Raw genomic sequence first — 14,427 nt, forward strand, 5'->3', positions numbered from 1 at the left:
AACACTGGAAAGATAAATGTGTTTTTAACAGTAATCATTTTACGGTACTAGGATTTAGAAGTAATTTTTTACCTCACCTTTAGGCATTATGGTATTTTCTACATCTTAGCAATATTTATATTAGGTTTGGTGACAGTGAACATTGCTTTCACAGCCACAAAGTAATATTTTAATACTATACACTTAGCAAACACCTTTTTATAAAAGGAAAACAATTTTTATTTTCTACAAAAACGAGAAAGGAAGAACTTTTGACTAACCACAAAATCAAAGAATGAAGTACATTTCATGATGGTAATAACAATTATAATATAGAACTATTATTTTATATTATTCTAAAGTAGTACATATATTATAAGGAAGTGTTCAAAGAATGATGTGAACATATGAAAAGGACACAAGAGCCAACTAAAGGGGGCTTGCTTGCAAAATAAATAGTGATAGTGAAAGATTACTGACCTATCAAATAAGTAAAAATCCATGAGTGAACAGTGATATATAAATGTATGGATGGATGAATAGGTAGACAGATAAACAAGAGACAAGGGAAAGCTCTTCCTTACAATTAGAAAGACAACAAATAAATGTAGAAGGAACAATGAAATTGGAAAATCACTATTTGCCAAGCATCACAATAATTATCAGGTAAGAACTATGAATGGATCTTAAAACTGATGGAAAAGTAGTTTGATAAGTAGCTGAATATTTACAGTCTCAAAGTATAGCTCCACAAGCTACTCTTTAATAACAAAGGGCAGTCACATTACAGGGGAGACACCTTAACCCAAACAATGAAAGTTTATACTGCCAGAAAAAAACCTAACGGAAAGCACGTGCTTCCTGATATGGTATACTAAGAACTCAACGTCACTTCTATGCCCCTGTGGCAAAAAATGAATAACCTGAATCTAATCATGAGAAAATACTAGCCAAACCCACATGGAGGGACATTCTACAAAGTAACTGTCCAGTATTTTTCAAAAAGGTTAATATCATGAAATACAAAGGGCTCAAAAAACTAGAGAGGACTAAAGAGATGTGACAAATAAATGTAATGCATGATTTTGTATTTTCTTTTTCTTTTATAAAGGCTATTACTGGGGCAACTGACAAAATCTCCATAAGATATATAGATTACTTAACTGTATTGTTTTTATGTTATCTTCCTGATTTTAATAATTATATATTATTTTAGTGTATAATTATCATATGTTTAACAATATTAGCACCAGCACTATATTATATATTGTACATGTATATTATGATATTAACATTATATTCTAGTTACACAAGAGAATTCCTTGCTTTTAGGAAAAAGGCTTGTTTTTACAAAATACACACTGAATTATTTAGGCAAAGAGAAAGAAAGAGAGAAAACAGAGAAATACAGATAATAACTGTCAGCATTTGGGTAATCTGAGTAAAAGGTATCCAGGAATTCTTTAAGATATTTTTCCAACTTTTTTTATAAATCTGAAATTATGTCAACTTTTTAAATTTAATATTTTTTTTTAAAGATACCTTTTTTTTCTATGCCAGGAGAATACAGCTGTTTGTCAGACTCTTTCATTCCAAATTACTATGAGTTGAATTGTGTCCCCCCAAAATTCTTGAAGTCCTAACTGCCACTACCGGCTAATGTGACTGTATTTGGAAATAGGATTTCTAATGAAGGTAAAATGAGATCATAGGGGTGGGCTCTAAGCCATTATGACTAGAAGAAGAGGAGATCAGGACAAAGACACACACAGAGGGAATACCATGAGGATATAGGAAGAAGGCAGTGATCCACAAGCCAAGGAGAGAGGCCTCAAAAGAAACCAATCTTGCTAATACATTGATCTCAGATTTCTAGCCTCCAGAACTCTGAGAAAATAAATTTCTCTTGTTGGAGCCACACAGGTTGTGGTACTTGTGATGGCAGCCCTAAGAAACTAACACACAAATGATACATTTTCAATTTCTATTAAGAAGTGATTGAAAATTTCCCCACCTGCCAGTGCAAAATGATGCTCCAAAGTAATCCCAAAGTCAGTTTGTGATTTCCATCTACAATGTCAGTTCCTCCTATATTCACTAAATCCACCTATTAAGAAAAAAACAAAAACAAACAAACAAAACTCTCTTATGACAATTTTGCCACAGAAGCCAAGACTTTTGTTTTAGCACCTTTGGACAGCAATATACGTGAATGATAAGAAATTTCAGAATCAGGTATACCTAAATCTCAAAAATGTATTATTTATACAATATATCAATAAAGGAATCAGAAAAAGCATGACTATTCCCTCACTCACAGAAAAGGTTCAATACTTATTATAAGAAAAATGTTTCCAAAAATCAGTTGATGACAATGCACAGAGCAGGCGGCTGGTCTGACAATAAATCATCCTGATGGCACCAAAAAACCCCAAAAGTCACACCGCAAACTTACATTGTCCTGATGTAAAACCTGCAGCACTCTGTTGACATTATTTAAAGCATGGACCCTTGTGGAACCACGTTCCTTTGGCTAGAAAACAAAACATGACATTGAATGAGACAGACTCTCCACAGTGCCAACGACATTGAGGTATACAGAGAAGCTCAGCATGCAGAACCCCTCTCTGCCAGAAGCTCGGGCCGGCTTCTCAGGCCACCACAGAGGCTAGTGGTGACAGAATGCAAATTACCCCATGCACATCTTGAGATAGTAGGTCCCTTATTTGCCTGAACACTAGCATTCAAAAAATACAAAGCCTGTCTGATCCTACCCCCATAGATTATGACTTAATGAGTCTGGGGTGTAGCAGGGGTTTGGAATTTCTAAAGGATTTCCCTGGTGATTCGAATGTGCAGGTCTGTTTGGTAACCAATGCTCCCGGGACAAAGTTTCTTTTATCTAAACAGGGCAGGACACAGGAAGACTGAGAAGTCATGTCACCTTCATACTGCACCAGTGTGCACAGAGCAGGGAGGATTCAGAGGCACTATCCCAGGTTCCAGGTAGCATTACAAGGGCCCACTGGGAAGGCAGGAAGAGCCATCTGGGGCAAAGTGATCTGGGAGGCTTCTTTCTGCCTCACTGACCAGGGAGTCTTATCTGAGAGAGGGATCAGCCTCTCCAACAGGTACCTTACCCACCATCTGGAAGGCAAAAGGCAGAGTATAACACCTCACACTTTGGCAAGAAAGGAATTCATCTTCAGGAGTGCATTTCCCTATACCTTTTATAGTAATTCTACCTCTAGTGTTAAAGTTTGTACCCATAAAATGCATCCTCTTCATTAGCAGAGTTATTTCTGTGTGAGTATAACACGTAAAGTAATAGAGTTGGGTTTGATGAAGAAACAAAGATAATACTGAAAAACTGAGTAAAATTAAATGCCATCGCTTTTAGCAACTCTTTAAGATATTTATTAAATAACATTTAAATGTGTTTTCTACAACTAACATCTTCTAAAAAACAAAAAATGTGTTTTCTTTTTTTTTCTAAAGATTTTATTTATTTGACAGAGAGAGACAGCGAGAGAGGGAACACAAGCAGGGGGAGTGGGAGAGGGAGAAGCAGGTTTCCCGCGGAGCAGGGAGCTTGATGCGGGGCTCAATCCCAGGACCCTGGGACCATGACCTGAGCCAAAGGCAGATGCTTAACGACTGAGCCACCCAGGCGCCCCCAAAAAATGTGTTTTCTACTATTCAAAACATTATGCCCTCTTTCCATAGCCATTCTTCTTTTGTAATTCTCTCCTGGGCTCCCTGAGAGTAATAAATATAATATATAATCTTATCTCTGATAAAAATAGAGCCCTCAATAAAGCCTCAATAATGCTGTATCAAAGATTCATTGAACCACCTTTTTTTTTTAATGTTCCTATTTGGGCCTTGACATTGTAAGTACCCCCAGAGGGTCTTCAAGTCAATAATGATGAGAGACACTCTGTTAGTCTGGTTCTCAAAGATGACTCCTCTCACCAGTGATGTTCCTGTGAGGCCTTCCAGCAGATCCAGGAGCTTCCTTCCATCTTTGAGGTCTGTGAACATATCATTGATGGGTGGTTTTCCACTCTATAAAGGAAAAAGTAAATTATCAGTTTCTTTAGCAGCAGAAATTCCATACATATGTGGCAAATAAATGAGTGGTTTCATTTTTTTTCCAATTAAAAGTCTGGATGGGCAGCAGACTATTCAGCTTTGCCTTGTATGGAAAGAAACATAATTACAGAGAACTCTGATATCCATAACAAATGCTTTAAGCTGAACAATATAAACTGCATTATTTCTTACATAAGTGGCATTATTTCTTACAAAATAAAGCTATGGGTAATGTCCATATGCCTTGACTATGGTATATATCCCTGAGAAGGAATGATAAAGAGATGCACTGAAAAATACAGGAACAGGTCATTTTGTCCACAATTTCAGCTCTCTGGTGCTGTACCTATACTTCTAGCTATAATTTCTAAACAATTATGACACTTGGGCTCTGTGTCTAAGTAAGGTACCAATCCAGTATTTCGAATGCCAAAGCTTATAGAATTTCTACACTTGCATCCCTAATTGATAAATAGCTCCAACTTCCACCAACCAACAAACCCTTGTGTCTGATGCCAGAAAATCCCACCCATCAACAGGCAGATCCTGTATGATCTGATGGCTGTATGCAATAGGAAGATTACTACACAGAAAATCAGGAAGCCTCAGTTTTAATTCCAGTTTGACCATTAACAAACTGGTAAACCTAAATCAACCTCTTAACCTTCCTCTGCATCACAGGCTAAAAATCCAATAAATAATATTATGTGAAAATGTCTAGACAACTATAAAGCACAATGTAATAAGTGTGACATTATGTTGTATCAAATTATTCCCCTTTAATCTGAAATTTCCACAGAGGTTAACAGTCCTAGTTCTGTCAATAATAAAGATATTTTATAATTGATAACTATTTTATCTTTTTCACTTTTTGCTTTTAAAAAACATAAACAGGGGCACCTGGGTGGCTCAGTCGGTTAAGTGTTTGACTCTTGGCTCAGGTCATGATCTCAGGATCGTGAGATCATGAGATGGAGCCTGCCATCAGGCTCTGTGCTCAGGGGAGTCTGCTTGAAAGAAAATTCTCTCACTCTCCCTCTGCCCGCCACCCCCAAGCTCACATGCATGTGCGTGAACTCTCGCTGTCTCAAATAAATAGATAAATCTTTAAAGAAAACATACATAAAGTCATATGAAGCACAGTTTTACTCTGAGCTTGAAATGGAGGGGGAAGGGAGCCATTCTGAGATTTCCTAAAACTCAGCATCTTCCATTTTTCCTCCTCTCCTGATATTTACATTTTTAATTAAATATAAAGTATTGTCAACTAATGATGACTAGCATGGCTTTTGGATAGTTCACATACTCCAAATGAGGGGAAGTATGGTAAAGTTTTCACCACAGAATCAGTAAAAAAAAATAATAATAATAATAACATACTATGACTTATTTGTGTCTGAAACAAAGCAGTTTTTCTTGTTCCAGCTGCCATTCTGGTGAGCAGTGCTGGTGTCAGGGACACGTGGATTATCTCCATCAATCACAATAACAAACTGATTTGCGTGATGTGTGAGATGTGGCCCAAGGGTCCAGAGGGGATACTCCGGGAGGTAGAGCAAGGGGGAGCTCCTTGCATGTTAAAGACTTCCTACCTATCACCTGTAAAAGCAAAGGGAAGAAGTGGCCCTCATCATCTGCTACCTCTTACCTTCCTCCTCTCTAAGCCCACCAAAGTACACTTCAGAGAACTAGCCACCAAATAACCGGATTCCTTTTCAGGGAGAGATGAGTGACTCTGCTCTGAGCATGAAGGGTCAGGAATATAGGTAAAGCTCATGGGAGAAATAAAGAGGGATATCAAGGGATGCCTGGGTGGCTCAGTGGGTTAAGCGTCTGCCTTCAGCTCAGGTCATGATCCCAGGGTCCTGGGATGGAGCCCTACACTGGGCTCCATGCTCAGTGGGAGAGTCTGCTTCTCCCTCTCCCTCTGCCCCTAACCCCCACACCCCTCATGCTCTCGCTCTCTCTTACTCTCTCAAATAAAATCTTTTATAAACAATAAATTAAATAAATAAATAAATAACAAAGAGGGATACCTAGGCATAGAAAGGATCTTAAAAATTACTGATAATATATGATAATTGTCTTTCTCTGAATGACTTATTTCGCTTAGCATAATTCCCTCTAGTTCCATCCACGTTGCTGCAAATGGCAAGATTTCATTTTTTGATGGCTGCATAATATTCCATTGTGGGGTGTGTGTGTGTGTGTGTGTGTGTGTGTGTGTGTGTGTATGTATATATATATATATATACACCACATCTTCTTTAACCGCATCTTCTTTATCCATTCATCTGTTGATGGACATCTGAGCTCTTTCCATAGTTTGGCTATTGTGGACATTGCTGCTATAGACATTGGGGTGCACGTGCCCCTTCGGATCACTACATTTGTATCTTTGGGGTAAATACCCAGTAGTGCAATTCTGGGTGGTAGGGAAGCTCTATTTTCAACTTTTTGAGGAAACTCCATACTGTTTTCCAGAGTGGCTCACTGATATGTGGAATTTGAGAAGGCAGAAGATCATAGGGGAAGGGAGGGAAAAATGAAACAAGATGAAACCAGAGAGGGAGACAAACCATAAGAGACTCTTAATCTCAGGAAACAAACTGAGGGTTGCTGGAGGGGTGGGAGGGAGGGGGTGGCTGGGTGATGGACATTGGGGAGGGTATGTACTATGGTGAGCGCTGTGAATTGTGTAAGACTGATGAATCATAGACCTGTACCCTTGAAACAAATAATACATTATATGTTAATAAAAAAATAAAGTATAAAACATTATTTAATTTAAAAATTACTGATAACAAGTACAGCTAATAATGTCTTCTCAAATCCACTATCCATTTTCAAAAATAAATAACATAAAAACAATGGATCGTGGATCACCACATCAAAAACCAATGATGTACATAGTATGGTGACTAACATAACATAATAAAATTTAAAAAAATAAATAAATAAAATAACATAACATAACATAAACCAGCACAATATAAAATAAGGTAAATATAAATATTAGCCCATACGACAATTATGAATGCCCATCAGTGATCTCACTAACAAAAAAGCCTTTCACTAGCCATATAACTCTGGGCAAGTTACTTGGCCCTTCCATATCTATTTGCTCATCTGTTAAAAACGAAGATGACAGATGTTCAATAAATGATTGATACTATCATTCATAGTAGGAGCATAACTTCAGTGTTTCCACTGTCATAAAAGTGCCATAAAATTTCAACAATATCTGGAAGAACGAATAAAACAAAGAAGCACTTCTTCATCCCAGGCAAGAATGCAAAAGCAGATTCTGAACCTGAGTACATGTTAGTGTCGGTTCATAGACAAATATCTTCTCAGTCCCAAATTCACTAAGAGGATGACCGGCAGGGATACATCCCCTTCCAAAGCCATGAACATGGTAAGACTAGAGCACTGTGCTGTAGGTCTGCACCATGAGACAAGCCATAATTCAACAGCACACTCACTAGATTCTTCCCTAAGCTCCACTGCTGGTCCATGGCAAAGCAGGAGGCATTAGGAGTAGCATCAATTTTTCTAGATGAGACACCCTTTTCCTCTCTCACTTGTCTAGTTCATTGGTATACTGAGCAACAAACCTTGAGAAAAGCTCCCTGTGGAACATTCTGTTGAAACAAACATGACCCAGACACAGCCCTGTCTTTCTAGAAGTCTGTCATTCATACAGTATAACCAATGCCCTTATATTCTTTAAAAACATAAAACAAACAAAACCCTACAGTAACAGCAACACAATTTCTTTATTCTGTCTCCAAATTTCAGATGAATATTGATGGCAATCAGGAAAAAACATGTTTTGTGCTGTGTCCCTTTCTCCAACACTCTCCCACCCCACACCAGTGATAGTGTTATCAGCATATATTCCCGTTGAGACTCCTCGCAAGGATTACACCTGCAGGACGGCCAAAGAGAGGGAAATACAGCCTGTGAATCTCCTCACTGGACAAAGTAAAGGAAAGTACCTGGGCTCATACAAATCCAAAACTGTGGTTCAAAGCTTACACAGAGAACACACACCCACACTCACCACACACAGGGCCAGTCACTACAAAAGTACATATTCCTGACAAATACAACTTAGGAATGTCCCATATACAGACAGAAAAAACCAGATTATGCCAAAGGTTAAGTTCCACTTACCACCCAAGAGAGTAACAACTGTACATATGGTGATTCAGTGCTTTGTGCCCTACAAGCAGAGGTCAGAAAATTTCTGTTGGAAAGATCCAGAGAGTACCCAGTTTAGGCATTGCTGGCCAGGTGGTCTCTACCCAAACTACTCAATCCTACTGTAATATGAAAGCAGCCCAGACAATACAGAAACAAATGAGCCAATCATAATGATGACTATGTTCCAATAAAACGTTGTGGACTCTGAAATTTGAATCTCATATAATATCCATGTGTCATGAAATATTCTTTTTTTTTTTTTTTTTTTGCAACCACCTAAAAATGTCAAAACCATTCCTAGCTTGTGGGCCATACAAAAACAGGCAGTGGAAACATGAAATGTTCTTAGAGTAACAGCAACCACTTAGAAATGTTCTAAGAGATTTATAGAGATTTAGATGTATTAGTTACATGTATTAGTTATTTCTTGATAATAATATTTTAAAGTAAGGAAACGAGACAGGGGTGATGTGACAAGTGAGAGGCAGAACCAGGATCTAATACTATAGAATCTGGTTCTAAATCAATGTTCTCAAAGTCTGTGCTAAGCTTCCACTCAAATTACAAGGGGACAGGACTGTGACATATAAGCAAGGAAATACTTAATGGGGGGGGGGCAGAATAGAGGGAGTTCTATTTAATGACTTCCCAAAGAAAGCAACAAAATACATATCACATTGAAATGAACTCAAAATGAAGACGATTTTTTCCCAAGCACACAGCTTTAACACATATCTGTGCTTTCATATCACAGGCTCTCAACATGGGGTCCACCCTGGGAAACTGTTTGGAAATGTCAGAAGTCACCACTGAATACAATTAAAAACTGATTCATCCTGACAGTCAACCTCTTATTTAGATGTTTAATTCTTTGCAAAGACATATTTGCAGAGCCTTCTCTGACAGAGAAAATACAGTTTAATAATTCAATCAGACAAATATATGGTGAATACCCCCTTTGTGCTTGGCCCTGCAGAAATGCCAAGTTCAGGCCACCCTCTTCATTCATAAGAGAGGGTTCTCATGGTTTTCCAATAAACACAAAATAATACAAATGAACAATCTTGAACTTGGAACGTAGATAAGCCGTGGGTCACATTTAACCTTAAAAAACTGAAAAGGCAACATGATATGAGTCCAGATGACAGTTGCTGCAGGTGACCAGCTCCGGTGACCCCCTCCTCCAACCCTTCCCCCCCGCCCCGTACTTCTGTGCACTCTCCTGACACCAGCTTTAACCCCACAATTGTGACAAGAGGGACCAGTATAAAACCAGCAGCTGGACACGGAAGCTTCTGGATTTAAAAGTGTCAGAGGATACAAGCAAACTGTCATCACAATGCATGAGGAGAAGCCAGGGTCTACGGAGGGCAGCAGCTGCAAAGACTGATGGGGACATGTGACAGTACAACCGCATGAAGCCAACCTGATGGGCTCCGTCACCCCCGGAGAAATCAGCCCAAAGGCTGCGGACGACAGCTAGTACTCATTTCCCGCCACTGACAGCCATGTAGGAATCGCAGGTCATTGTGGGCAGGACTACTGGTTTTGCAAAAGAACCTGGAAATCTGAATTTATCTGTGTAATCTCCAGATATTTGTAGTTTCCTGAAAACATCGTGCAGATAAACAAATTGTGTCCACGGGCATAGCAGATCATCGGGCGACTGATTAGCAATCTCTGCACAGGACATGACCGCAGGTGAAATGTACGTTTAGTCAACAGTGAGTCCTCTGAGGAACTGATAAACTCTGTGGAAAGGACACACACACACAGATACCACACCAGCCAAAGACTAAAGAACATGATTCAATACAGAACACCAGCAGTCATTACTGGCTCAGACAAAACACAAAGAAGTTGGTCATTTCAGATTCTTTTTTTTCCACTCACTCCCCACCTCACATTTCTACCTCCAAACACATTCCAAAGGTAACCACCTCTCCTTGTCATCTTGCTCCCACTCCAGTTCATGCCTCCAGGACCAGGCTAATTGAACCCTTTGCTTCTGCATGAGAGCCAGAATAACTCTAATTATAGGCAAAGACAATCCAAACTCCAAATAAAAGATCCTCTGTGATCAGGTCCCCACCCTGTCTCTAATCTGACACTGTCTTATTCTCCTTCTTTGATACTCCCAAATCACAGTTATTTCCATCATAGAGGCCAAGTTTTTCAGCAATAGTAGTAGTGGTAATAGAAAAAAAAAATTCTGCAGAAGATTGAATAAGAAAGTAAAATTTAATAAGTCTAGTTTGGAGGTCTTAAAAGGGCCAAGTGCTAATTCTTTATAGCAACAACCAACCAACCAGAGACAAAATTAGGACTTGTATTTTCCATTTGGAAGACTGATCAGTGCCTTCTTTCTGGAGTTGCTAGGCTGACACCGACCCCCCGCAGCTGACAAATGCAGCCCTTGCCCTCAAGGCCCTCGGAACCTAGATGCAAACAAAACCAACACAGCATGCTGAGCACATGAAGAGGGACTCATGAGCTAGCGTGGTTCTGCCAAATTTGTACCAATAACAGATACAGTACACAGGCAGATTCTGTCCTATGATTTACCTAATCTCATTATAAATAATCAAGTTACAACTGGGTATAATTTTTAATTTTTAAATGCTTTCACAACTAATATATCTGATAAGGTAGCTTACAAACAAATAATATATGAGCCCTTTGACATTGTTCAGCTATTCTGTTATTTATGCTCTATCTATTTTAAAAACAGGATTTGAGGCAGCCAATGCAATTCAGTTACAATCTCCACTGTTTACTGTGTGTGTGTGTGTGTGTGCACACATGTATTCATGCATATACATGGCATATACATATATACACACATACCATATAGCATATATACCATAACGTATTTGCATTCTTCTCAGATTCATCTGAGATTAATCTGATGTCCCCAGCTTCTGATAACATATTGTAAGCTTTAGCACCTCTCTCTTATTTTTTTATTGTTTTCTGTTTTTGATCATTTTTGGCAAGGGCTTGGTTATTTTAAAACTCCAAAAAGAAATAAGCAAAATAATTTAATATTTCTTTTAACATTTTTAAAGCCAGAATCTTTCATTTATGAATCACCAATCTCAGCATCCTTTTGGCTCTTGTAATTCTTCATTTTCTTAAAAGTCAATAAGTGTATCAGTGAGCACCATGAACAATGCCATTTTGGTTAATTATGTTTATATATAAATATATTTTTTACGTTTTTTATAACAAAAATGTTATGCTTTTTCTCTTGGTAGTGGAAGAAAAGTAGCAGAAGTAGAATATTTTCTTTGGATTTCTTCTAACTTTTTGTGATGTGTATTACTGCGTACAATAAATAATAGGTTAAAACAAAGAATAGTATCTCTAGTCAAGATTAAGGAAACTGATAAAATGAGGTTCATCACAACTATAAACTTATAGCTTCACCAATGGAATGAAGACCTATGATGGTCAATATCAACTTTATGATTCCACCCCACAGGGAAAGCATGAAAACAACATTGCTTTTGACTGAGAAGAGTGAGAGCAAAATGAGTGCAACGAAATGCCTAAGGAGGTCTTTAAACACCTTGCAAGGAAAGCCAGCAAGATTGCTACAAAGAATCAGTGAGCACAGGGCTCTTGGCCCCATCTTCTACAAAGCTTCCTACACATCTTTTCCCACTCATTTTTGTGACCATCAACTTCTAACATGAGAAGAGGACAAAACAATGGGACACTAAAAGCAATGTCCCACTGCCTCCAAAAGGAACCCATTTGAATAGCTCTCCACATTGAAATCTATTTAAAAAAAAAAAATGCTTCACAGATTTTCCTTTTATGCTCCATCAATTTAAACTTCAAGTTTGGAATTTAGTGACTTATATGAAAACTTGGCTCATCTTTGTCTACAAAAAGGGAAAGGCAGAAATCTGCCCAAACTAAAGTTCAGCATTTTGAAGTCTGCACATTCTCTGTCTAACCTTTATTTGTTAAACCTCTTTTGAGAATCGCCTCACCAAACTGATAAAAGAGCTTCTGCAATTTGTATGTCTCAGCTCTGCCAGATGAGCAGCTCTGAAAGTCAGCCAAACAAAATGCAGGCTGGGAGTCAGAAGAAAGTTCCCAACAGTGAAGCAATGAGGCCGTTGCTGCCTCCCTCGGGAGACCAGCCTACTAACAAACCAGAGGCTCTTAAGGATGAGAGGAACAAAACACTCAAGCTTTACCCACCAGACAATGGAATGAAGTGGGTTTAATGAGCCAATGCTTTTTCTTTTTTTTTTTTCATTTCTGTTTTAAAATATATGTGTAGCACAGACCAGGGGTACCACAAGTTAGGGTTACCTGAGAGGGTCCTAATTTAGCATTCCTAAGTAATTATAATCTCCTATAATGTTTCATAATAATGCCTCAATATTTCTTAGCAATATAAGGCAAGTAATTACGATCAAGTGTGTTTTATAGCTAAAGGAATAAAAACCAAGTGACCTGGGAAAATTGGCTAATAATTTGCCTGAGGTTATAAATAAATGAGCAGCACATCCAGGAATAAATGTTAAATTTCCTAACTCTTAGCTCCTTTAGATAATCATTTTCTTCTGAGCTCTTCATAACTTTTTAAAATCCAACAACCATAAGCTGTTCTACACTGGATGACTTCTCAGGATTCCCAAACTCTAAAGCATATCTCTGTAACATATTAACATGATTTGCAGCAAAAAGAATATATATTTATAGTGAATGCTGCCTTAGCTATGTTTCTTTATAAAGTGAAAAATCAAAAGATGGTTTTAGATCCATATTATTCAATATTCTCAAGCTCTTTACCAAATCCCTTATCAAGGAATGAATTGAGCCGATTTTAACTTTTAAATCTCATTTTTCATCACCCAAATTTAATAGGAGGATTCTATTTGAAGAATCCTATGCAGCAAGCATGCGAATCTTATGTATTAAACCCAAATGGTGATTTAACAATCTTTCCAGTGCAACTTCAAAAAAACAGGTAATTAGGGAAACTGCATAGCTGGATTTGTCGATTTTTGTGAGTAAATGCAGCAAAAATGTATTCATATCCATGAAATAACTCCATTTATGCCATTTTGCACTCAATTCTATACTCCCTCCTACATCTTTCCAATATAACCACTACCAACTGGTTTATGGATATAAAGTATCAGGCATTTAAATATGTTTCTGTCACTGTCATTGACTAATCTATCAAGCCTATCAAGGCTCACTGGGGGCCTCCTAAATGCCAGAAGTGGTGCCAGTGACCAAAATAAACAATCCTTGCACCATGGAGCATCCACTGATTAGAAGAGGAGAGACAAATATTTTCAGATGCAACTAATTTAAAGTACAATTCTGATCAGTGCATCAGTGGATAAAGCTTTACGAGTAGAGAGCACATGTGCCCTCGTCTAGGAGCTCAGAAAATGTATCCCTGAAATGACATTTCAGCTCAGGCAAGAAATAGGAGAAGGAGTTGGCCAGGAAAAGATGTAGAAGGGTAGAAGCCATGAGATGGCTCATCGTAATAGCTAGAGCATCAAGAGGGAAGGAGAGTAAAGCAAAATGTAATCAGAAGTAGATTGGAGAGGGCAACAATTGAGGGCCTTAAAAGCCAAGTAAGAACAGTGGGCAGCCCTTGAAAGATTTAACTGAAGAGAAAAGGGTATTGAGACTTACACTGTAAGACCACTCCTGCTATTCCGTAGAAAGCAGAAGGAAGGGATTGGATAGGCGAAGCATGGCATGGCAGAACCAGTTGGTAGATTATTACAGTGGTCCACATGTTCAGGGATAATTTTCAAAAACAGTAAAATCATGACTCATACACATGTAATATCAACATGTGTCAAAGACTTTAACTCATTAATTGACAAGAGAACCAGTAAGGTGTTATGACCGGTTCAAAGGAGAATTCAAAAGACCACATGTTTATATGCAATAAAGGAAAGCAGAAATAAATTTACAATAGATGCAAAAATAGGTCTATCCAAGGTATAATAATCAACTGCATTCCACCTACTTTGCATTTTTATGTATAAGAATTATTTGCATTATTTGTTTTCTACAACTCTCAGAGTTGTAGAGTAGCTCACAGATAAGGGAAGGCCAATAACCCAGATGTCTGAGCTGACAGGATTCTCACTA

General features: G+C 38.1%; 1 protein-coding gene across 11 annotated transcripts in view; it reads right to left on the minus strand.

The window, feature by feature from the left end:
* UTRN (utrophin) overlaps nucleotides 1-14,427 on the minus strand; it is a 546,896-nt gene that overhangs the window by 373,728 nt on the left and 158,741 nt on the right. For all 11 annotated transcript variants that reach the window (XM_078054618.1, XM_078054624.1, XM_078054617.1 and 8 more), the window contains 3 exons: nucleotides 3,955-4,047; nucleotides 2,435-2,512; nucleotides 1,994-2,086 (listed from right to left, as the gene is read on the minus strand). In XM_078054618.1, coding sequence (XP_077910744.1) covers nucleotides 1,994-2,086; nucleotides 2,435-2,512; nucleotides 3,955-4,047 — 264 coding nt within the window. The remainder of the gene's footprint in view (nucleotides 1-1,993; nucleotides 2,087-2,434; nucleotides 2,513-3,954; nucleotides 4,048-14,427) is intronic.

This window comes from Halichoerus grypus, chromosome 9 (assembly GCF_964656455.1).
Source record: "Halichoerus grypus chromosome 9, mHalGry1.hap1.1, whole genome shotgun sequence".
Classification (NCBI taxonomy): Eukaryota; Metazoa; Chordata; class Mammalia; order Carnivora; family Phocidae; genus Halichoerus; species Halichoerus grypus.